Raw genomic sequence first — 26,837 nt, forward strand, 5'->3', positions numbered from 1 at the left:
TTACAATAAATGAGTAGGGAAATCTTACTGCAACTGTAGTACCTCTGCTTCTTTAATAAGCTTCCCTCCACTAGGGTCAGATGTGGCTGAAAACTGTACAACGTTGAGCACCATTTGCCATAGTGATAGTGAGGTAATGTCACTGGACTAGTAATTTATGAAATCTAGCTAAATACTGATATTATGAGTTTGAATCCAACTGATGGTAGGTGGATTGAAATTGGAAACGGTAAACATCTGGAAGAAAAAGCTACCTAATGGCTGGAGTGCTGCTTAGTTGCATGAAAGTGCAACTGGAGTTTGCTGTATCGGGGAGTTAGGTGAAAAAGGGGAGAGGTTATCAGTCCCTCCTTCTCTTTAATTGGTGAGTATGTCTGCTGTTTAATATCCAAATAAGGAGGAGGGAATTTGAGGCATAAGGAGAAAAAGGAGTATGTGAGGGAAGATAGTGAGACTGAGCAGGAAATAAAAATTGAGGCCAAGGCTGGAGGCAGTGGAGAAAGAGTGACGTCACATGATAAGCTATAAGTTCATTGGTTGGTAACTGCTAATTTGAATACCTAATATAAGTTGCTTTCAGATTAAAAAGAAATTGGAAAAATATTTTACAGGTTAAAAACTAAGGACCAGCAGAAACATAAACATATAAATTAAAGATAAGTAAATAAATTAAAGTCGTGGGGTCAGAAGATGTGTTGTACCTGCATTACGTGAGACCTGGTGAACCCACTGTGCTTCATAGTGACCATATCTGTAGCATGTTGCTTTCCTGCGGAAGTCCAGCTCAGAGTTTATGAGCTGGGAATCTGAGCTTTGAGCATTGTGACTCATCAGAGAGGGGGAGAGCTACCTGGATGCTGTGTTTCAGGCGGCAATCACAACCTGTAGGTTAACTATTTCAAACTGGTTGAGGGGAGGAGATCCTAAGTAGTAGTCACAATATAAAGACAGATGAGGATAGTTCTGCATTTGAAAATGTCAAGTTAATTAGAAAAGGCAAGCAAGAGCAAGCAGAGAACAAGGTAACACTGATGAATTCCACTGCATTTATTTCAGAGCATTGAACATATTTAAAAGAGAGAAAGATAAGTTCTTGATTGGCACGGGATCAAAGGTTATGGGAAGGAAATTGGAAAATTGGGTTGAAAAGCCTATCAGCCATGATTGAATGACAAAGCAGATTTGATGGCCGAATGGCCACATTTCTGTTCCTCTGTCTTATGGTGTTATGGTCTTATGGGTCTACAGGTAAGACAGATGAATTCAGGGCATGCATGGAAACACTGGATATACATGGCTGAGGGAAGGACAGGACTGGCAGCTCAGTGTTCTGGGGTTTAGATGCTGGAGGAAGGATAGAAAGGGAGGCAAAAGAGGAGGGGGCTGTGGCATTTTTGACTAAGGAAAACTTTTGCTGCTGCACTAAGAGAGTATTTCTCTGAGGAATTGTACAGTGAAGATATAGGGATGAAAGTTGGAAATAAGAAGGGTTTGATGATGTCAGTGGGATTATACCATTGGGGCCACCGCCTCCACCAGCTAAAAGGTCAAAGGGAAGTTGAGGAGCAAATATGTAGAGAGATATCAGATATATGTTATAAGCATACAGTTATAATGTGATGGGGATTTTAACTTTCCAAACAAACTGGGACTGCCATAGTGTTAAGGGCAAGGTGAGGAATTCGTTAGATCTGTTCAGAAAATTTTCTGTATCAATACATAGATATACCTACGAGAGAAGGAGTAAAACTTAACCTTCTCTTGCAAAATAAGGCACGGCAAGTGACTGAAGCGTTAGTTGGGGAGCAGTTTGGCACTGATGATCATCATTATTAGATTAGATTACTTACAGTGTGGAAACAGGTCCTTCGGCCCAACAAGTCCACACCGACCCGCCGAAGCGCAACCCACCCATACCCCTACATTTGTCCCTTACCTAACACTACGGGCAATTTAGCATGGCCAATTCACCTGACCTGCACATCTTTGGACTGTGGGAGGAAACCCGAGCACCCGGAGGAAACCCACACAGACACGGGGAGAAGGTGCAAACCTTCCGTGGGCAGCACGGTGGCACCGTGGTTAGCACTGCCGCCTCACAGCACCAGAGACCCGGATTCAATTCCCGCCTCAGGCAACTGTCTGTGTGGAGTTTGCACATTCTCCCCGTGTCTGCGTGGGTTTCCTCCGGGTGCTCCGGTTTCCTCCCACAGTCCAAAAATGTGCTGGTTAGGGTGAATTGGCCATGCTAAATTGCCCGTAGTGTTAGGTGCAGGGGTAAATGTAGGGGAATGGGTCTGGGTGGGTTGCTCTTCGGAGGGTCAGTGTGGACTTATTGGGCCGAAGGGCCTGTTTCCACACTGTAAGTAATCTAATCTAATCTAATTATTAGTTTTAAAATAGTTATGGAAAAGGATAGGCCTTGTATAAAAATTAAAGCTCTTAATTACATAAGCAAAATTTTGATGGTCTTCAACAGGAACTTTCAAGAATTGACTAGAGTAGATGAGTCGCAGGTAAGGGGACAACTAGCAAGTGGGAGGCTTTCAAAAGTGAGATAATGGGAGCTCAGAGGCATTATGTTCTTATTAATTGTGAAAGGTAAGGCTGATAAGAGTAAGGAACAATGAATGAATGAAGATATTCATAGAAGTTTAAAAAGAAGTCTAATATTAGGTACAGACAATTGGGATCAAGTGAATCTCTTGAAGAGTATAAGGGGTGTAGGGGCATTCTTAAGAGAGAAATCAGGAGGGCCAAAGGGAATTGAGATAGCCTTGGCAAATAAAGTTTAGGAGAATCCAAAGAGCAACTAGGCCGAGAATAGGACCCATAAAGATGAATTAGGTCATCTATGTGTGGAACCACAGAAAATGGGAGAGATACTAAATGAATATTTCACATCAATTCTTAATGTGGAGAAAGAAATAGAAGCTAGGAAACTTGGAAAGAAATATTGAGAATAGTCCGCATTACTCCTACAGGAAGGATATTGTGAAACTTGAAAGGGTTCAGAAAAGATTTACAAGGTTATTACCAGGATTGGAGAGTTTGAGCTATTGGGAGAGGCTGAATAGGTTAGGTGAATCCAGTATTAGAAGGCATTGTTTTAAGTTGAGAGGGAAAATATTTAACAGGGACCTGAGGGGCAACTTTTTCACGAAGAGGGTGGTGTGTATATGGAATGAGCTGCCAGAGAAAGTGTTGGAGACTAGTACAATTACAACATTTAAAAGATATCTGGATATGGGCCAAGTGCTGGCAAATAGGACTAGATTAAATTAGCATATCTGGTATGCATGGATGATTGCGACCAAAGGGTCTGTTTCTGTGCTGTATATCTATGACTCTAAGACTCTATAGAAGAGGAAGGGCTGAAGGCCTTAAATAAAACCATTAAGATGAATACATTTCTTGGACCTGATCAAGTGCATTCCAAGACATAGAGAGAAGCTAAGGAAGAGATTGTGGAGCCCCTAACAGATATTTGTATCATCTACATGGGTGAGGTTCTGGAGTACTGGAGGGTGGTTAATATTATTTAAGAAAATCTGTAAGGAGAAGCCTTGGAAAAGTAAGTTTGACAACAGTGGTCAGTAAGGCAGTAAGTTATTGAAAGGAATTCTGAAAGATAGGATTTACATGCATTTGGAGAGGCAAAGACTGATTAGGGGGAGGCAGCATGATTTTGTGCTTGGGAAATCATGTCTCTCAAACTTGATTGAGTTTTTTGAGGATGTAACCAAAATGATTGAGGGGAAATTGGTAGACATTGTCTACATGGACTTTCATAAATCCGTTGACAAGATTCCACATAGTAGACTAATTTGTAAAGTGGATCACATGGGATTCAGGGTGAGCTTGCCATCTGGATACAAAATTGGCTTGATGGTAAAGGCCCAAAGGCGGTGGTGGAAGGTTAATTTTCAAACTGGAGGCCTGTGAACAATGGTGTTCCACAGGGATCAGTGCTGGGTCCACTTCCTTTTGTAATTTATATAAATGATTTGGATAAGAATTTAGGAGGCATGGTTAGGAAGTTTGCAGATGATACCAAAATTGGTGGTATAATGGACAGTGAAGCAAGTTATCTAAGATTACAAGACGTTGATCAATTGGGTTAATGGGCTGACGAGTGGCAGATGGAGTTTAATTTGGATTGTAAGGTATTGCATTTTGTAAAACAAGCAAGGGCAGGGCCTGTGAAGTTAATGGTAGGGCACTGGGTGGTGTTGCTGAAGATAGAGACATGGGGCTTCAGGTGCATAGTTCTTTAAAAGTTGCATCACAGGTAGACAGGGTGGTTACGAAGGTATTTAGCGAACTTGTCTTCATTTGCTCAGACTATTGAGTATAGGAGTTGGGATGTCATGTTGAGGTTGAACAGGATATTGGTGTAGCCTCTACTTGAGTACAGTGTAACGCTCTGGTCACCCTACTATAGCTAAGTTATTATTAGATTGGAGAGGGTTCAGGATGTTGCTGGTACTGGAAGGTTTGATTTATAAAAATAGGCTGTGACTTTTTCCACTGTAGTGTAGGAGGTTGAGGGATGGCCTTGAAGACCTTTATAAAATCATGAGGTGCATAGCTAAGGTGAATAGCAGAGGTTTTTTCTTTCCCAGGATGATGGAGTTCAAAAGTAGTGGGCATATTATTAAAGTGAGAGTGGAAGGATTTAAAAGAGACATGAGGGCAACTTTTTCAGAGGGTGGTTCATGTGTGGAGTGAACTGCCAGAGGAAGGGATAGATGCAGGTACTGTTACAACTTTTAAAAAACATTTGGATGGGTACATGAATAGGAAAGTTTAGAGAGATATGGGTCAAATGCAGGCAAGTAGTACTCGTTTTGTTTGGGAAACTTGTCTGGCATGAATGAATTAGACCAAAGCCTCTGTTTCTGTGCTGTACGACTCTATGATTCTATGATTGTAGATCCTTTCCCTTCGGCATGCACTTCTCCCAAACGTACACACGTTGTGAAAAGGAAGCTATTTAGCCAGGCTTTCTTGAACTCAAAAAGAATGCCACACATACACATTATAAATAAGTTTTTAGCTTTTGCCCCGTCTCTATTCTTCTCCATTTGCCACAGAAGAGAAATGATCTATATATGGCATATATGTTCCCCTTATTTTCATAACATTGATCTAATTACATGTAATCTTCTAAATTCCAGGAACAAAGTCCTAGTTTATGTATTCACTCCTGAAGATTTAACCTTGAGAGCCCAAATATTTTCGTAGTGAACCTTTGCTGATTTTCCTTCCTCTAAAATGGCAAAATGAGTTTATGGTAACACATATTGGAGGTGAAGAGAGGGAACAGGTAATTCTCTTAGCCTGATCATTCTTCTGCAGGATTGCAGTATGCTACAATATAGAATCAATTTTCATTTTCACCATATTGAAAGTAATCTGGCACAATAGATTACTTCCCAACTTGTCCAATTTTCATTCTACTGGAATCATTGTATGATGGTCAGATTTCCAGTATTGTTGGATTCCTGTTGAATGACTTGTTTCCATTAAGTTTGCAATTATTTTAAAAGGATCAGTTCCTCATCTCTTGAATAATAAGAAATGCTGATCCATGTTTCTTGGTGATACTTAACGTGGAGGTAGTGCCAGTAGGAATAAAATGAAGACCAAAACCTGTGTGGCTTGCAGATGTGATCACAAAAGGGAGTAACAAGCAGGAGAGATGGAAGGTTGGGGGGGCTGGGGACAGGGAGGGTTCTCACATATACAGATATAAGGGACAGATGAAATAGAAAAGGTAGGAGCACCTGGAAAAGCTCTCAGACTGAAAATCCTTTCTCCTGATTCCTTTTGCAGCTGGTTTGCAGCATTGAGTGCACTGCAGCTTCCTTTCCTTGCTGGCTGTGCAGGGGAGCTTACTGGCTGTTCCCAAACTTCCACAGCATACTCAACACATTCTAGTACACAGCAGCCTAACAATGCACACTAGTATTGGTGTTGTTTTTTTCAGATCTCTTTATTCCTGGAAAAGGAAACCAGAAAAATGTTGGTGAGGAGGTTGTCTTGAGGTGTAGGGTGGTGGAGTGAGAGTCAAGTACTCATCGCCTCAAGCTACTCTCTGTCTGTTTCAGGTTTCTTTAATACCTTTTAGAATTATATTCCAAGGTCCCACAAAATATCTTTGTCAGTTCGCCTCTGAATTTACACGTGGAGTCATTTTGCTCCTGTAGCAGTCCCGTTTCTTTTTTAAAAATACATTTGAAATTCAGGACGACAAATGCCTGTAATATTTCAGAGTTCCAACCTATGAACATAACACGAGAGAATCTACCTATTGACAACTGACATTCAATGGAATTATTGCCACATCAGCCATGATCAACATCCTAGGAGTTACTGTTGACCATAAACTCTATTGGACTCATTGCATTAATACCGACTACAACAGCAGTTAAGATGCTTCAAATCCTGCAGCAAGAACCTCACTTCCTGACTCCCCAAAAGCCTGTCCACCAAGTCACAAATCAAGAGTGTGATGGAATTGCCTGAATGTGGCTTCAATAACACCTAATCCCTCTGCAGGCTGGGCTGACTGTTCAGTAGGCCACCTTTAATTTTCTTCACTTGAACCTGATTGCAACTAATACATTTTACGTACAGAATTACATTGAAGTGGAATCAGAATCTATTGGCTTATGCTGCATGTTAAACACCAGTTATTCTTTAACATCAGCTACTATGGATTGTAATTTTTATTAAGTTGCAGCAATCTGCACAATTATTGAAGAACTAAATTGTTGAAGTGCCAAGAGTTGCACTTGCTGTATCAAGCTATTCAGTCTTATTGTCATTGAATAATTGCACTGTCCATTTGAACTGGAAAGTCCACTGAAATATTTGTTAAAGATAACAGGACCACTTATGCAGAAAAGCCTTGGTGTAAATGATGTTCTTTGAAACTAATTTCATTTGACACCTCAAGGGACTGTTCTGTTCAGAACAAGGCAAACTTGACACTTGAGCTTCAGATATTTTGCTGAAATATCTCTTACTTATTTTTCCTTTGGCTCAGAGATCACTGTTTTGAACTCTGAAAGGGAACAAATTCTTTAGGAGTTCAGCATTTACTTTCAGCGTCATTTAAAGGTCATTGCGAAGCTAAAGTTTGCTTCAGTGCCTGCATAACAAACTCAATATCATGCCGTTGCTAGGTCACCAGTCCAATTATTTTTGTCTGTGATAGTGCCAAGAAAATGGAAAATAGTGATTGCCATTGATTCCAAGAAAGGAACAGAAGGTGACAAATGTCTTCTAACTGTTTTTGGGTACGTTGAGGAATCTGTATAAAAGTTTCAGGAATAGTTCCAAAATAGTTCATAATCCTGAGGAATGAAATGTTTCCTCATCTTTTTTAATAGGGCAATTACTTATATTTTAACTTTGACCCCTAATTCTTATTATTAGCTAAAGTAATTTAATTTAAAATAAGTTGTGTCTCCTTTGTACTCTCAATAATTTTTATGGTATTGGAAATGGAGACGGGCAGTGAAGTTGTGCCCAAGGTGCAGAGCCCCCCAGCTTGTATCTGCAGCATTGGCAACTAAAGACTGTTTCAATGAATGAACAATTGCTCCAATTGTGTGACAGCATATGTCTCCTCTGCTCACTATCGATACTTTAAATTTTAAACAAAAACATGTGGAAACCAGTAAAACAGCACCCACCTGGATTCACCACATAAACCTGCACATTCTTCCTTTTCAGATAGTCTGACCTTTTTTTGAATGTTTCAATTGATGTTCACATACCGGGAACAAATATGTACATTTGAACTAAGTTTTCAGACTTTCAAGGAAACAGTTATGGTTCCCAGCATACAGGGAGTGAGGTATTATTTCCCTAGGTTTGTGAGTCCAGGATTAAGGGCTGTAGATTAAAAATTAAAGGCAGACCTCACACAAGTGAAAGCTGGAAACACTGCTATGTGTAAATGATGATAGAGGGTTAGAACTCCCTTCCACAAACAGTATTGGTATAGATAATTTGTAAATTTTAAATTTAAGATTAATAAAATTTTGTTATATAAGGATGTTAGTGGATATAATGTACAGGTGGGAATGTGGTGATGGGTTGCACAAAAGCAGTGATCTCATAAAATGATGGAAGAAGCTCAAAGGCCCTGACTGGTTTAATGAAGGGTGCAGGCACATATACCAGGAACAGCACCAGGCATACCTTTGGAATGAGGTATCAACCTAGTGAAACTACAAAACAAGACTACTTGTGTACCAAACCTATGAAGCAGCAAGGGATAGAGCTAAGTACCACACAACCAACAAATCAGATCTAAGCTTTGCAGTTCTGCTACATCCAGTTGTGAATCGTAGAAGACAACTAAATAATTCACTGAGGGAGCCTGATACAGATTTTAGCCAATTCAATTCACTCCATATGATATCAAGGAACAATGGTGGTGGTGGTGGTGGTGGTGGTGGGGGGGGGGGAGGTGGTTGGGGGGGGGGGGGTGGTGGTGGCTGGTATTGGTACTGAATAAGGCTATGGGCTCCGACAACATTCCAACAACTGAATTGAAGACATGGACTCCAGAGTTTGCTGCTTCCTGTATAGTTACAACACTGGCATCCATGATAATGTGGAAATTGCCCAGGTATTTCCGGTACAAAAAAGGCAGAACAAATCCAACCCAGCCAATTAGCGACCCATTAATTTACGTGCAATCATCAGCAAAGTGATGTAAGATATCATCAACAGTGCTATTAAGCAGCACCTGCTCAGCAATAACCAGCTCAGGAATGTCCATTTTGGTTTCTGCCAGAGCCATTCAGCTCCTGACCTCATTATAGTTTTGATTCAAACAAGGACAAAGAGCTGAATTCCAGAGGTGAGGTGAGAGTGACTGCCCTTGACAGCAAGGCCACATTTGACTAAGTGTGATATCAAGGAGCCCTAGTAAAATTAGAATCAATGGGAATCGAAGAACACTCTCTCTGCTGGTTGGAGTCATACCAGGCACATTGGAAGATGTTCGTGGGTGTTAGAGGTCAGTCATCTCAGCTCCAGGACACCTCTACAGAAGTTCCTCAGGGTCGTGTCCTAAGCTTAACTGCCTTCAGCTGCTTCAACAAAGACCTTCCTCCCCAGCATTAACTTAGGGGTAGAGATTTCGCTGATGATTGCACCTTACACAATTCACCTGATACAGAAGCAGTCCATGTTCAAATGCAACAAGATCTGTACAATGTCTAAGCTTGGGGTGGAATGTGGCAGTAACATGCACACCACACAAATGCCAGGCAATGACCATCACTAAAAGGGACAACTTAATCACCACACCTTTTACACTCAAAGGTGTTACCATCTGAATCCTCCACCATCAACATCCTAAGGGTTACTATTGACCAGGAACTGAACTGGACTCGCCATGTAAATATGGTAGCAAAAGAGCAGGTCAAAGGCTAGGAATACTGTAATGTGTAATTCACCTCCTGACTGCCCAAAGACTGTCTATCATTGATAAAGCACAAGTCAGGAGTGTGATGGGATGTTCCCCACTTGCCTGAATGGGTGCAGCTCCAACAACATTCAAGAAGCTTGACTCCATCCAAGACAAAGCAGCCTGCTTGACTCACACCACATCCATACTCTCAACAACTGACACTCAGTGGCAGCACTATGTACCATCTACCAGATGGACTGCAGAAATTTGACAAAGATCCTTAGGCAGAACCTTCCAAACTCATGACCAGTTCTATCTAGAAGGACAAGGGTAGCAGATACACGGAAACACCACTACCTGTAAGTTCCCTTCAAGCCATTCACTAACCTGACTTCTCCTTTATGCTATTATGGGTCTACCTACAGCACATAGACTGCAGCAATTCAAGAAGTCATTTTGGCACCACCTTTTCAAGGAAACTGGGGATGGGCAATAAATACTGGCTATCTAGCACACACATGTCCCCATGAGTGAATTTGAAGAAATGGCCCACCCTTTTCCCATGTTTCTATGTTTCTAAGTGTGTGAGGCTAAGGTGACAGGCATGAGTCCTAAATTCTTGTGATTGCTAGGTGCAGGATGGATGTATTGTTATTTGAATCGTGTGTGATGCTAGTGTTGGGATTTGTTGCATGTAACATTTAACTGCAGTTAATTACCTTGAACACTTGTATGAGGTCATTAAACATTCTGCAGCCCTTCATTCAGGTCCTTGGATCTAAATTCCCAACATCAACATCCATGTCTGTTTGTTCCCAGCTCCATCTCATGATGGGTCTGGAGGGACATCTATCTTCAGGACATCTTTCCCGCTTCTCAACACTTCCACCAAATCTTCAGTGCAGCTTCCAACAGTCTTGGTGTATGTACCCTTCTATTGTAAGCTGTTGTCGAACAGCAGACTATTATCAAAGCATTCAGCACCTCCAGTTCAAGAGCATGGTGCTGCATAATATTTAAAAGGACTTTACTCTGGATTTGAGAGGGAATATTCACTTGTTTCAGTTACCTGCTCTGTTGTTTATTTGATGACATCCTTGCCTTCAGCAGCCTAATAACTTTATGAAATCTTTCTTGTGAGTGCAAGGGGAAGCTTGAGATTTTGGAAATCCCAGTTTTAGCCACAAGACCATGTTGCAGCTGGTTCTCAACAATTGCACTCTAATTTGGGACAACAGCATTTCCATGTTAACCTCTGAAAAATTAAGTGCTTCCTTTTCCTTTATGTTGCAGTAACCATTTCACTTACTTTTCCAGAAATTCATACTTAACTTTTTAAATAGCAGATTGAGCTATCATTCTCCTTCTGAATTTCCAGCACCACTGGAATGACTGGACTACTGCTAATGAATCTCACATCTTAACCCTCGGTTACCATGGAGCTTCTGACAGGATTGGCCACTTAATGCTCAGCTCACTACGTCACCTTTATGCCACCGGGATTGGGACTTTCAAGACAGATTATTTTTTAATCCATTCTCTTTTTCCTCTTTTGAAATTATTGAAGAGTAACATTTCACAGGTCTCCTGTCTCTGATCTAACTGCTCCTTCTTCATGGGCGAACATGGGTTATTTGATCAAGGTAGACTTTGTAACTAATGAACTGTCCTCCCTCACCCAGTGTTAGGACTTGCTGATTTTCTGGGGAGCTGAATGCCATTGAAGTCCTGGTTATGTTCAGAAGACATCTTTGCAGCTACTTAGTTGAGGTCAGCTGCAATTCCTGGGTCAAACCTAGGAAATACATATCTGTATCACTCAGCAGGTTTTGCAGTTACTAAATACAGAAAGGATCACGCTAAAGCATTCCCAATTCCCTGATTTCCTATCTGATTCCTCAGAATGGCCTGAAGATTGTTGACTTTTATTTCAATCAAAATACTTAGAGAGATAGACAGGCTGGATTCAGGTAATATGTTTCCCTGTTTGGGTAGTGTAGAACCAGACACACAATTTAAAAATAAGGGAGGTGCCATTTACAACCATAGAAGGAGAAATGTTTTCATTCAGATAATTGTGAATCTTTGGAATTACCCACTGCAAAAGCTCAGTCTTTGAGTATTCAGTCTTAATGGAGATTGATAGATTTCTATTTATTAATGGTTAAGTAGTTACGGAGATAGCTTGGGTAAAAGGCACTGAGGTTTTTGCTTAGGCTTAGTGCACCAAAATGGCCTGTTCCTTTGATTGTTTAGTCCTGTCACTAAGTCTAGTTATATTTCCTGCACCTAGTCTAAACATGCATTCAATTACATTGAAATTGGGAGAGGATCTTTTCAGATTCTGTGTAAAGACTTTGAGTTCGCAGAAACTGTTCATTGTGATCTCACTTGAGGACTATCGGATGGTTACTATTAACCAAAATCTGGTTAGAACTCATTGTGATAGTCAGAGAGCACAAAACCAATTATTTTCTTTGTGATTTTACCTTACTGATCTTAAGTTGCCCAGAAAAGGACTCTTTCAAATAAATTGCTTCCTTTTAATCTTTTTGATCCATTCTATAACATGATCCCTGACAGACAACAACAGCAAAATGAGTTCTCAAAGTCTCATTGAAAGGATGATCTGATGTTGTTTGAGTGATTTTTTTTGAGCTGTTATTTCTTTGTGACTTGGAACTGGTTAAAAACATTTCATCATGTTTTAGCCGATTACAAACCTTAGACTGCTTACATTTATTTCCTGGTTCATTGGGGAACACCAGAACTGGAAAATGCTACAAGTTTAGCAAATAGAAAATGTTCAAAATGATCAACAGGTCAATACAATTGCGGCAGTCATAGGTTCTTTTTTTCTGATTTTCACATATGGCACTTTGAACAATAAATTATTGAGAGTATGCAATAGATCTGCAATCTGTGTCGCTCTTGTCTTCCTGCATAAAGTTTGCAGGGAGCCAGAAATAAATTCAATCTGTTTCTTGTCATGCAATGTATTTATGGCTTACTGTCCTAAAATGTTAAATCAGTAGTTGACAAATTGTTTTGTTTCAGATCCAAAACTAAATGATTTCTATGCATGGAAAGGGTTCCAATACAAATGCAGAGGAACAATCAGAGATTTATAACAAAGAAAGAACTTGCATTTATATATCATAATGTGCATATAACATCACACAGCACATTATAGCCTCTTGAAATCTCTTGAATTACAATTACTGTTATATAGAAGACAGAGTAGCCATTTTATATACAGCAAGATCCAGCAAACAGTCATGTTATGATGAGGAGATAGTCTGTTTTAGAGATTTTGGTTAAGGGATAAATTTTGACGAGTACACTAGGAGGAATTCTCCTTCTTGTCTTTGCAATTGTGCCATAGATTTCTGACCACTTGAGGAGCCAGGTGTTGTCCAAAAAAATGCAGATCTGTAAGTAAAACTTCTTCGCCTATTGCAGCTCCATTGATGCTGACAGTCACAGTTATGACTTCTCTTGGTTCAATTTCCTCATTGCTATCCATACTTGATCTTGTCCCACATCATTTCCTCATCACCTATCCATTCCATGACTTGCTAAAGGACATTAGCTCCCTGACCCCAATCCAATGAATATAAAATCCTGGAATTTATTTCTTTTTTATATCCTTTTATTTATATCCTCAGCTGGTCATGTTTCTGAACCCGTTCAGTCTTATATATCCTCTTACACTATGTATTCTCAGACCTGAACTTTTATGTCAAGATTAGAATGGCGCTGGAAAAGCAGAGCAGGTCAGGCAGCATCTGAGGAGCAGGAAAGACAATGTTTCAGGCAAAAGCTCTTCATCAGCAATCATCTTTCCTGATGAAGGGCTTTTGCCCAAAATGTCAATTTTCTTGCTCCTTGGATACTGCCTGATCTGCTGTGCTTTTCCAGTGCCACTCTAATCTCCAGCATCTTGCAGTACCCACTTTTGCCCAGCTGAATTTTTATGTGTCTTGCTATTCACTTACCCAGTCATTTTTGACTAAAGCTTCTGTCACTTTAGCTTCACTGTATGAACTTCTTCTCTTCCTCTCCACTTCTTTTATAGCTTTAAGAATTTTCTCCTTAACTTCACTTCTTGACCAATCCTTTAGTCATTTCTTCAAATTTTGTCTTTCCATTATTTTAGCCATCTCTTCAAAATATACAATCAGTTTTAGCAGGCATGATCTATCTTTACAAATCAGGGTGACTTTCTCTGATTTGCTGAAAAGTTTGGATGTGTTTAGCCATTCTGTTCTTCGTTACAGCATCTGGCAATTCTCCACAGGAGTTGTTCAGTCAAACTATATAATTTTCTGGCTTTAACCTTTATTGAATAGAAGTGTGGCACATGCAGTATTCTCATGTATAGGATCAGTTTTTAAATCAAAGGAATTTTGGAAAATTATAGCTTTGTTCTCATCTACTTCCTTTAAAACTTTGAGTTGGAAACCTTCACATCCTGAGAATTGGCATGGTTTAATTTCTGCATTTTTTCATGGAGTGTATATGCTGCTGACAAGGCCAGTATTTGTTGTCCATTCCTGCGTGCCCTTGGGATGTTTGATTTGGCCATTTCAAAGGGCAGTTAAGAGTCAACTGTGGATCTGAAGTCACATTTTGGTAAAGATGGCAGATTTCCTTCTCTTATGGACATTAGTGAACCAGTTGGGTTTTTACATTGATCGATACCATTACTGAGACTGGATTTCTTTTCAGATTTATTGATTGAATTCAAATTTCACCAGCTGCCCTTATGGCATTTGCAGCATTCACTCAGATCATTAGTTATGTCTCTGAATTGGATGTTACTATTATGCCAACATGTCCCCCGTCGCTGGTATTTTTTTCAGTGCTGCTGTTATACTTTATTGACTTTGCTAAATTCTGTCTCCGGATTCAATATTAATTGTCCTTAGACATCTGGAATGTTGGCTTCTTCATGTACTAAAAATATTGACACAAAGCAATAATGCAGTATATCAATATTTATTGATAATTTCACTATTGTCAGTTGTCAAAGACCTGAGATTACTCCTGAACCTCATCTTCAAATATATGTATAACGTTTTCATGTTGTTTTTGATTTCCCTTCTACGTTTCTTTTCATTCTGTGTTTTAGAAAATCTTATAATCTATTTTATCTCCATTTGCTCTTTGTATTTTCCTTATTTTCTTTTAGTTATGTGCAGTCTCTTCCCTCTTAAATTATCCATGGCAATTTCTTTATTGGCAATTAGAAACGCTTTCCCCTTCGGAAATGACTTAGTTGTGTTTCAACTGACATTATTTTTGAACACCTCCCACTAATCCTATAGTACTTAACTCATTAAAATTGATCATACTATAACCGCTCTTAGATAAACGTCCACACATCATTAGGCTGTCAACTAAGTCTATTTTTACTTACTGTATTGTTACTAGTTGACTTGCTGCTTCTCAGACATGAGCAGAAAGCTGTCCTGGATAAATGGAAAAGGTATTCATGAGCATTCTGACTTGTAGTAGAATGCATATCCTAATCCAAACAAAAGTTAAATTCTCCCTGTTTAGTCTACAAAAACAGACAACAAGTAGTGAAATTCTGGGATCGCTCCTCAAAAAATATGGAGATTTGAAATACTCAGACAGATTTTTGTTAAGTAATACTATCAAGGATTATGGTGTAGAGATGCATAAATGATGCTAAAGTACAGCACCACCTTAATCTAATCACATGGCTTAATAGATTTGGTCTTTGAATGACCTTTGTTTCTGTAGGTGGAATCTTCCCAGTTCCTGAATATCCTTGGCATTGGCAGGTCAGTTGGTAAGATCAGCAGAAATGAGATTCTTGATGTTGAGATAAGAAAATCTGAAACTCAAGTTTTGCACAGTGAGATGAGAATCTTACTAGAGGTCTATTCACATCACTAACATGTTATTAGCATTCCATTATAACCAATCTCCCATGTGCCAGATAGAAACTAGATAGTGACAATTCCCAACATAAACATTAAAGCAGATGCATGACAATTCCAGCTCACCACTTGCCCTTCCATTCATGCAGTAGCCATTTTCAATTCCCATTGCACATTTTATGGTTTGCGTGAGCCATAAGGATGGGATCACAAAGTCAAGTGGTATGTTATTTCTCAAGATTAGTATTGCTCAGCGTGATAAGTTGGAATCAGATGGCACAGCTTCCATGGGTTCTGTTGATGGCACCATCACATGGCAATGGATAGATTGGTACCCAAGGTTTAATTATCTGCTTTGCTACCTGGGAACAATGTGGGAAGAGAGAGACCCAAGTGAAAAGGGTTTAAAAAGCAAATAAGTGACCTTCTTAATTTAATTATAATAAACATCATGTTGGAAATGCTAATGCTTCAAAAGATGAAACCATTATTCTTTATGTAATCAAAAGATGGTAATGCATTGTAAAATAAGTACATACACATGTACTTATTTGTCTACCAGCACATCTGGACATTTATAAGGAATTTGTCATTTTGCATCATTTAGGGAAATCTTTGTAATTTGTGGAATTCTATCTTGCCATTCACAGCTTGCATCTGGACTCCTTTATTTTAATTCTTCAATAATCCTGTCCTGCTACTAATCTCCCTCATTGTAATTGTATGAGATGTCAAAGTTCCATGTCCCAGGGAGATAATAACACACTGCCTTACGTATATTGCTCTTCTCATAAATAGAAATGTGCACAATACAGCATGAGTAGCAGGATACAATGATCCAGAAGATAAAGCATTTGAGTGTTTTTAAGATGCTTTTGAAGCAAATGACTGGGCAAGTGTCAAAAGAGGAAAATTTGGAAAGGGGAAATGGGATATTGTGACTAATCCAGAGTCAGAAGACTGTTATGTGTTCACAGTGATGAAGAGGTGGAAGAGAAAACTGCATTAAATTAATGTAAGGCCCTGGAAGAATTTAAAGATGCATAAAGCATTGAACATTAATTTGTTTAAACACAGAAAGACAATAATTGTGAACACAACTAATGGTGAAAAAAAAAGAGTTATGGTTTGTTAGCAATGGAGATCTAGGAAATCATCAAAAGAAACATTATAAAAGTCAGACCTGTGGTAATAGTTGGAGATTAGTGATTCAGTTGCAGGAAGCTGGAGAAGAGATTGGATGGTAATGATTGGATTGAATTAGTTTTATTGTCACATGGAGGTGGAAACAAATCTTGGTCATATTAACAGAAGCAAGGAAGTTGGCTTGATAATGGAAAGGTAGTGAGGAATGAAACTGCCTTTCCAATTAAGCAGTTGACCAATGAGTAGTACCTTTCAGTTTAATCTTGAAAATGAATTTTTGGAGCAGAATCTACATAGAGGGCAGCAGGGAAATTGAGGTTGAGAAATCTCAGCAACTTTTAGAAGAGTTTGGCACTTTTGGAGGAGAAAGTGACCAAAACGGTGTGTATGATTATATCAATGAGATCTGTCTCCTTTGACAGTGGCTCTGATCTACAGACATACATTCAAATATCTCCAACTGTTGGAAACAAAGTCTGTGGAGGAATTGATTTTACAAAAAATATTATTTTATCAGATCCTGCAAGTTGCCCGCTTAAATACCTTAACAACCATCGGTCTGTAAAAAAATAGGGCAGCACCGTGGCTCAGTGGAGGGCAACATGGTGGCTAAATGACTAGCACAGTTACCTTACAACGCCAGGGACCCAGGTTCAATTCCAGCTTCGGGCGATTGTCTGTGTGGAGTTTGCACATTCTCCCTGTGTCTGCATCGGTTTCCTCCAGGTGCTCCGGCTTCCTCCCACAATCTAAAGGTGTGCAGGTTAGGTGAATTGGCCGTGTTAAATTGCTCTTAGTGTTCAAGGGTCTGTAGGTTAAGTGCATTAATCAGGGGTAAATGTAGAGTGATACGGTAAGGGAATGGGTCTGGGGGGATGACTCTTCAGGGGTTCGGTGTGGACTGTTGGGCTGAAGGGCCTGTTTCCACACTGTAGGGATTCTATGAAAACTAATGAACCTGAAAGATTGAACCACTGAATAACCAAATGAAGAATTCCTACATAAACTTAAGTAGAACATTTCATTCTATCATTTTAGCACTTTATTTCCTTCTCTTACATATGTTTGTCTTGTTATCACTTAAATCCATCTATCTAGGACTCTAGGAACTCAGAAAAAAAAGACCATTCAGCCATTAGAGTCTGATCTGCCATTGAACTAGATCATGCTGGTGTTCTACCTCAGTACCAGTTTCTTTCACTGTCGGCATACTCTTGATGTCAAGAATCTCTCCAATACTCACCCTCTTGAATATACTCAATGATTGACCTTCTGCAACTTCTGGAGAATTCTAAATATGCAACTCTCTTTGAATGAAGCAACTTCTCTTCATCTCAGTGCTCATTAGCCTACCTTTTAATTTGAGACTCTATTTCTTGATTCTAGTCTCTAAATGTCCTGACCAAGGAAGTGTTCTCTCTGTATATTGAGTCCCATAAGAATTTTATATACTTCAATGTGATCCATCTCTCATTCTTCTAAACTCCAGAGCATATATGTCCAATCTCCTCAATCATGCCACAAAAGACAATTGTACCATTCAAAAAAACTAGTCTGATCAAACATTTTTGCACACTCTAATTTCTTATGCAAAGAAACAAAAGCTGTATAAATCACAGCTATATAAGCCAGCTGAACAATCTCATCAAAGCACTAAACAATTATAGGAAGAGGTTGTTTTTTCCTGAACCCAAATCTCCTGCAATGAAGGTCAAAAAATTGCTGTGTCTGCATATCAGCTTTTGATAACTGATGAATAAAGAAACCCTTTGGGCATCAATGCTTCCTAACCATCCATCATTTATGGAATACCTTATATTTATGTTTTTCTTACCAAAATGGATAGCTTCATATTTTACACATCATATTTTCTCATGCTCTGGTTCTCTCACCTAACCCTCCAAGACCCCTTGAAGTCTCTTTGTGCCATCCTCACAATTCACTGGTTTTGTGTCATCAACAAATTTGGAAATACTACACTTGGTTCATACACTGAAATCTTTACTATATATTGTGAAGAACTGGGACACAAGCACTGCTCCTTGGCGCACCCCAATAGTCACAGCCTGACAATTTGAGATTCACCTATTTGTTCTTACTCTCTATTTTCTGATCCTTTAAGCAATTCTCTCTCAATGCTAATATCATGCCCTCATCACATGTTTTGTTTTGTGTTGAATTTTGTTTGCTAATCTCATGTGTGGGATCTGGCTTCTGAACATTGAAATACACCATATTCATTGATTGTACCTTATTCAGCTGGTTAAATCTACAAAAACACTCGAAGTAGTTTGTCAAACACAGTTTCCATTTCATAACGTCATGTTGACTCAATCCAATCTTACCATTTTTCTCTAAGGTTTAACTATTCAATCTTTGAATAGATTCTATCATTTTCTCTACTACTGATATCAGGCTAACAGATTTGTAGTTCCATATTTCCTTTCTCCCTCTTTTATGAAACTGTGGGATTACACTTGCCACCTTCCAATCTGAAGGAGTTGTTTCAGAGTCTACAGAATTTTCTGAAATGACAAGCAATGCATCCACCATCCCCAAAGCCACCTTTTTCAATACTGTGGGATATAGTTACTCAAATCCAAATGATTGATCAATGTGCAGTCCCATGAATGTCTTCAAGAGACTATAATTATTTAAGTTCTTCATTCACATTAGTCCCTTGGTTCACTAATATATTTGGAATTTGTTTTTGTATCTTCCTCTTCATATGTGAATTTGGAAATTATTAACATCGGTTGAGTAACACAGGTTGAGCTCTGATCCTTGTGGGACTCCACTTTCTACCATTATTGCCCTTTACTCCTACTTTCAGTTTGCTAGCTATCCATCCTGCTACTTGTTTCCTGACTCCACACATAATGACCTTATTTTTCATTTTATTATGTGGTGCTCTATCAAAGGCCTTGTGGAAATGTAGTTATCTTATTTTTATAATCTCTTGTCCGACATATTATTGCTATATCAAAGAATTCAATGATATTGATAAAGCAGCACTGTCCCTTTTGAAATCTGTATTGAATGCTCATTGTTATGTTATTGTTCCGAAATGTTTCACTATTTTTCTAACTTACAGATATTCATTAATTTTCCCTTCACATAGATTTTAAATGAATTTATCGAATTTCCTGATACAGGTTCTATCTCCCTTCTTAAATATATGCATAACACTGAATAAAAAGTGAGAATTGACTGTGGACATGTATTTTAGCAGGAAGAATAGATGATTTGAAAGTTATTTAAATGGAGAAAGACTGCCGAAAGCTAGAGAACAGAGGCATTTGAAAATCTTCATCCATGAATGACAAAAAGAGAGCATACAAGATCAGATGTTAATAGGGAAGGAAATGGAACATTGGCCTTTATTTCAAAGGGAGTGGAGTATAAAAGTTGGGCAATTTTGCTGAAACTATACAAGGCATCAGGAATTAGTTTTTAGGAATAAGGTTTTTATTAATATGTGTACTTAAGCTTAGGAATACAGGAGTAGAGTGAAAACTGTTCAAAGTTGCCATTCTCTGTGTCATCTTGGTTACACACTTGATTATAAAGCTGGAATATAAGAAACAGCAGAAATAAAGGAAACCAAGCCAAAAGGAATGAGAACCATCCAAAAGCAAAAAGAAAGGAAGAAATATCAGGAAAGCAGATCGAAGCAAATGAACTCAGGTGCTCAAACAGCACTGCTAGTCCATCATCGTCCTGCAGGTCAAACTATAGCTGGAATATTGTGAACAGTTTAGAGTCCTTTATTGAAGGAAAAATATATTGGCATTGGAGGTAGTCCAGAGATGGTTCAGTAGCTGATACAACTTATGCAGGGACTGTTGAATGAGGACAGATTAAGTAGATTGAGTATGTACTCATTAAGATGTAGAAGAAAGACCCGTGACCTTATTCAAACATACATTGTGCTTAGAGAACTTGACAGGATAGGTGCAGAAAGGTTGTTTACCCTTGTGAGGGACTCTAGGGAGAGAGGATATAATCACAGAATATTAGCGTACCAATTTATGACAGAGATGACAGAGAGGAAGTCTTTTGTCTTGGAGGATAGTGAATTGATGGGATTCTTTGCCACAGAAGTGTGTTGTTAAATATACTGAAGACTGGGATAGACAGATCTTTAATCAAAGATATAGAAAAGACAAGGAAGTGGAATTGACGACTATTAAATCAGCCGTGATCTCATAGAATGGTGGAGCAGACTTGATGGGCCGAAAAGCCTACTGCTGTTCCTACATCTTATTTTGGACTTAAAGCTGTTCTGTGCCACAACATGGTTTCAGATGTTGATATCTTTTGAGTAACTTCTACCCCTACGGTAACATTAATTAATTATCTGATAATCCACCATAATTCTTGACAGGTGGTTTTAGGATGACAGATCTTTTTCTGTGTTCTGGTGTTTGTGGGATTGATTTCTTTTGCTTACAGTGCCTTTTCTTTAGCATTTAGCCTGTACTGTACAATCACTTCACTGATCAGGCTCATAAACCTCCGTGATAAGGTGATGAAATACTGTAATAGGTTACAGAAATAATTTTGTTGTGATCAAAATGTTTGATGACACATGGACCAAAAATGTGTTGGTCACTTAGGGCAGCAGCAGAAAAATTCTCCCCATTTCATTGTTGATATAATCTAACAGGTGACACAAATTCCGTAAGTTATCATCCTAGAATTCAAAGTATTGGAAGTGGGATTTGGGATGACAACGCTGGGACCAAATGACGAAACCCCCACTAGCGAATTATGATGTTCCTGGAGATGCCAATTGATTGCTTCCAAACTTGCTACTGTCAACAGCTAGTAGTTCTGAAAGTTTGACTGTCCAACAGTGAAAGGTGGGCATCCCCAAGGCAGTTAGAGATTGAAAGAGTCAGTTTGAAAGATTTATTTTTAGCAGGATCTAGCAGGTAGACTCTTTGCATTGGAAGGAAAATCCCTCAGATTGCGTGCTGGGGTTGAAGATGATGGCTTTTCTTACTGGTTGCCTGGACTCTCTGGCTCTGGTGATCTAGACACCATCTTACTAAGTCTTGGGTCTCCATGTGCAATATAGCAATCCACTGTTAGAAAAATGTTAATGACTAAATGGTCCTAACTTGAGTCTTTAAATATGCAGTTTGGATGACCACAACATTAGAGCAACAGCTTGCTTCTCCACAGCAAGATGTCCCTGGTGGCAGAAACATGTTGACGAGCCATTTCAATGTGATTCCCTACTCTCATGGCTTAACCTCCTCTCCCACTGGAAAATTCAACCATACTTTTTTTAGTTAGCATCTGTACTGCTGAATGTCTTTCCTCACAAACAACCATTGGCTTAGTGAGCTTTTCTTGACTTGTTTACAGTTAGAGTACTGAATGGAACTAACAGCTGGGTTTGGGATCTGTGGAAAACTTTTATACCAAATGATCTTAGACTGGAATAAAGGTTGCTTTGTCAGAACTTAGTAATTTGATACATAAATGTAACATTTCATAGCATTTTAGAAAAGAATCAGATTATTATGCTGTATTTTCCTGTGATAGATACAATGGTACTGATGTTATTTAATAATTATTTTGCAAATGTGGATCTTGCTTTGGCAGCCAGTGCTGATTCTACTGAATGTTTATTTAGTAAAAGGCCGTGGTAATCTGTGCAACGTATTTGGAGATTTAAACTTTTCTCATGGGCAGTTAGGCAAAAATCAGAATATGTGGCATTTACTTATTTAAGAACAGTTCACACAGTGTTGCAGTCCAATTGCTATATCAAACAGGGCAGCCACCCAGCTATGCTATAAACACCCCACAATTAGCAATGAATGAAGAAGAATAACCTTTGGCTACATTTTTCTCTAGACACTCACATGATCTAAAAGTGTTTGATGTATTAAATAAGTGCCCCAGCTTTATATGGGTATTTTTTTTTCTGCTGCCAAAAGTAAATGTAACAGAAAATGTCTTCGAATGTCATTAGGATACGGAGTCAGGGAAAGTCCCAGGTTTTTGGAAAATTGCTGTTGTAACCCCCTTGTTCAAGAAAGGATCAAAAGAAAAGATGGAAAATTATTCACCGATTAGCCTACCCTTGGTTGTTGATAAAATTGTAGAATCCATCGTTAAGGGTGAGAGTTCTAAATTCTTGGAAGTGCAGGGTCAGATTAGAAGAAGTCAGCATGGATTTAGTAAAGGGACATTGTGCCTGACAAACCTGTTAGAGTCTTTGAAGAGTTAACAAGTAGGTTAGACCAGGGAAACCCAGTAGATGTTATCTATCACAACTTCCGAAAGGCCTTTGATAAGGTGCCTCCTGGGAGGCTGCTGAGTAAGGTGAGGACCCATGATGTTCGAGGTGAGCTACTGGCATGGCTTGAGGATTAGCTATCTGCCAGAGTTTGGATTTTTTGGAACGGCAGCCAGTGACAAGAAATGTCCTGCAGGGTTCAATGTTGGGGCCGCAGCTGTTCACTTTATATATTAATGATCTGGATGAAGGGACTGGGGGCATTCTGGCAAAGTTTGCTTATGATATGAAGTTAGCTAGACAGGCAGGAGATAAGGAGATGAGAAGGCTGCAGAAAGATTTAGACAGTTTAGAAGAATGGTCCAGGAAATGGCTGATAAAATTCAACGTGAGCAAATGCGAGGTCTTGCATTTTGGAAAAAAGAATACAGACATGGACTATTTTCTAAATGGTGAGAAAATTTATAAAGCCAAAGTACAAAGTGATCTGGGAGTGCAGGCTTCTCTAAAGATTAACTTGCAGGTTGAGTCCGTGATATAGAAAGCAAATGTAATGTTGTCATTTATCTCAAGATGGTTAGAATATAAAAGCAGTGATGTGCTTCTGAGACTTTATAAAGCTCTAGTTAGGGCCCACTTAGAACACTGTGTCCAATTTTGGACCCCACACTCATGTCCAGAGGAGATTCACATGGATGATCCCTGGAATGGTAGGCCTAATGTACGATGAATGGCTGAGGATCCTGGATTGTATTCATTAGAGTTTAGAACGTTGAGGGGAGATCTAATAGAAACGTACAAGATAATGCATGACTTAGAAAGGGTGAATGCTGGGAAGTTGTTTCCATTAGTTGGGGAGTCTAGGACTCATGGGCAAAGCCTTAGAATTAGAGTGGGTCAATTTATTTTGGAAATGAGGAGATATTTCTTCAGCCAGAGAATGGTGGACCTGTGGAATTCATTGCCACGGAGTGCAGTGGAAGTCAGGACGTTAAATATCTTCAAGGCTGAGATTGATAAATTCTTGATCTCGTAACGAATTAAGGGCCAAGGGGAGAGTGCGGGTAAGTGGAGTTGAAATGCCCATCAGCCGAGATTAAATGGCGGGGTGGACTAGGTGAGCCAAATGGCCTTACTTGCACTCCTATGTCTTATGGTCTTATGGTCTTATGGTCTTATGGGATATATTCCCAGTGGTAATGTTGGATGCATGCCTTTGTGTGCAGCTGCATCTATTCTGCTGGAGTCTGTGGATTAGTGTATATGATTCATGCAGCTGATACTTCACTGTTGTCCCTGTGGCTCAGTTTGTTGCAAATGATAGCTCCCAACTTCCATTCAGAGGGCATTTGTCCAGTTCTTCTTTTGGAATCTCAGGCCTTATGTCAGGAAGATGATCTGACTTCTGAAATATGGTGGCATTTATTTTGCCACTTCCGTGGCCTGGATCCCTTTGGTTTCCCCACTTTTTGCCATTTGGATAACAGTTCTTCCCTACATGATACAGGTTAGTACCACTTGGAAATGGCTAAAACCCAGTTTGTGAGGCTTTGATTGTCACAGGGAATTGAAAGCATTCCTCTGGTCTCAGCAGAATTATGACAGAAGCCTGGCAGAATCCTGAGTAACTTTGCTTCTTATCTCTAACCTGTTCCTGATTTTAACAATCATGACATTATTGCTCCCCCTTCCTCCCATTCTTTGTTTGTTTAAATCATCTCAAATGTTTCCAATTCATTTCAACTGTGCTGACATTCAGGATGAAACATCAAGCATTGGTTTTGTCACAGTAGGGAGGATATTAGCCAATGATTTGAGCTGACTGCTTGTTTCCAGTTGATTACTAGAAAATCTTGCCCACTCCATTCTCAACACACAGGCTCTATACAGTACATACCCATCATTAATTTTCCCAGTACGCAGGGATTCCTATTCATTGGGTTTTTGCTATAAGATAAAATCATGATTAATTATATTTTTTATATCCTTTTTTCAATGAATTGTATGTTTTCTTTATGCAGGGTGACCGCGGCCTCACTGGTTTACGTGGACCAATAGGAGACCCTGGGATTGGATACCCTGGCCCAAAGGTAATCAGCAGCATCTTGTTTCTAATGGTCATTAAAATGTATGTGGCATATAATCTGCTGTTGTTCAGATTCCCGAAGAAAATCAGCATTTCAATTCCCCCTGGGAATCTGTGTGAAAGTTGCAGCAATTATAGACAGCAACTTGTGTTGTATGAGGGAAATGTGGAACTCATAGGCTATCCTGCTACACCAAGGAAACATCCCATCTGTGGTCTACCTTTGGAGGGGCACTTCAGGGCTCCAAACAGCCAGTCTTTCAATCACAGAATCACAATTATTGGGTATATAATGAGGTCCTTTGATTCATTGTGTGTGTTAACTCCCTGAGTACAATCTGTGACTCAATGCCTTTTCCTGCCTTTTATTCTTAATACTGAATATTTGTTTACTATTTAAATAACCATCTGATACCCTCTTGAATGCCTCAGTTGAACCTGCCTGTACAATGTTTTGAGGCAGTGGGAAAAGGTTCATTCTCACATCACGTTACCTTGTTTGTAAGTTACCTGATCAATTTGTGCCTACTCATTGTTGATCCTTTTATGTTAGGGAACAGTTTCTCTCCAATTACACTGTCCAGCTGTCAAAATAGAAGTTTCTCCTCTGATGACCTATTCTGATACAACTCTTCTGCAGTTGTGCCAATATGTGTAATCTGCAGTTTTCATTCTCACTTTATTCCTTGGATGCCTCTCATTTGTCCCCAGTGCCTTACAAATTTATGTGCTGACAACTATCTAATGCCTTCTCCTAATCAGTTTTAAACCCTTCAAGTGATTGAGTTTCCTCCTGTATTGTCATGGCTTGAGCAGCATCTCCTTTCTTAGTTAAGACAGATGTAAAGTAGTAATTTAATACCTCAGCAAAGCACCTACTCCCATGTGTAAATTTCCAATTTGGTCCCTAATTGGTCCTACCCCTCCTTTTAACACCCTTTTACACTTTATGTACCTACCAAAGACTTTGGGATTCCATTTTACTTTAGCTGCTAGTCTTTTCTCATAATCCCGCTTTGCTATCCTTGTTTCCTTATGCACTTCTGAACCTTTTGTGTTCAGCTTGGTTGTCAACTGTATTTTCTACCTGACACTCATCATTAGCATTAGGCGAAAGTGGGTACTCCAGATGCTGGAGATTAGAGTCCAGATTAGAGTGGTGCTGGAAAAGCACAGCAGGTCAGGCAACATCTGAGGAGCAAGGAAATTACAGGGTGGTGCAAATCACATTGAGTAGTTATAATGGGGGACTTTAATTATTCAAACTAGACTGGGATAGTGGTAGAACACGTTAAGTGGAACAAGCGGCAAGTGTTAATAGTTTGTGTTCAAGAGTATATGTCCAACCAACTAAGAAACGATGCATCGTTGGACCTGGTTCTTGCTAATGAGGAGGGTCAGATAAATCAAATGACAGTGGGGACAGTGGGTATCCTGATGAAGTGCTTTTGCCCAAAATGTTGATTTTCTTGGTCCTTGGATGCTGCCTGACCTGCTGTGTTTTTCCAGCAATATTCTAATCTTGACTCATCGTTAGCACACTGTATCTTCCTTATATTAATATCTATCTCATTTGTCATCCAGAATGTTCTGGGCTTGTTTGCCACCACCTTTCCCGTTTGAGGGAATGTACCTCAATTCTGCCTGCTAGCTCATTGTTCAGTCACATTTTTTCCCACCAGCTTTTGCCTCCAGGCTATCCAGCCCAGCTCCATTCTTGCCCCATTAAAGTAATCTCTCCCACAGTTAATGATTTACTTTGGATTGTCCTTTTGTCTATTTTCATCTTCATCCCAAACATTATGATCAATAATCACTGTCCCCTAAATTATCCCCACTGTCATTTGATCTACCTGACTCTCCTGATTAGCAAGAACCAGATCCAACAAAGCATCCTTTCTTAGTTGGTTGGACATATACTCTTGAACACAATTTATTAACACTTGCCCCTTGTTCCACTTTATGTGTTCTACTACTATCGCAGTCTAGTTTGAATAA

The 26,837-nt window shown here is 39.3% G+C and overlaps 1 protein-coding gene across 1 annotated transcript in view; it reads left to right on the forward strand.

Moving 5' to 3' along the window:
• The window catches only part of LOC132815691 (collagen alpha-1(XXVIII) chain-like), a 238,398-nt gene that overhangs the window by 53,106 nt on the left and 158,455 nt on the right, over nucleotides 1-26,837 (forward strand). Inside the window, exon 12 of the mRNA XM_060824756.1 lies at nucleotides 24,775-24,843. Coding sequence (XP_060680739.1) covers nucleotides 24,775-24,843 — 69 coding nt within the window. The remainder of the gene's footprint in view (nucleotides 1-24,774; nucleotides 24,844-26,837) is intronic.

This window comes from Hemiscyllium ocellatum, chromosome 5, assembly GCF_020745735.1.
Source record: "Hemiscyllium ocellatum isolate sHemOce1 chromosome 5, sHemOce1.pat.X.cur, whole genome shotgun sequence".
NCBI lineage: Eukaryota > Metazoa > Chordata > Chondrichthyes > Orectolobiformes > Hemiscylliidae > Hemiscyllium > Hemiscyllium ocellatum.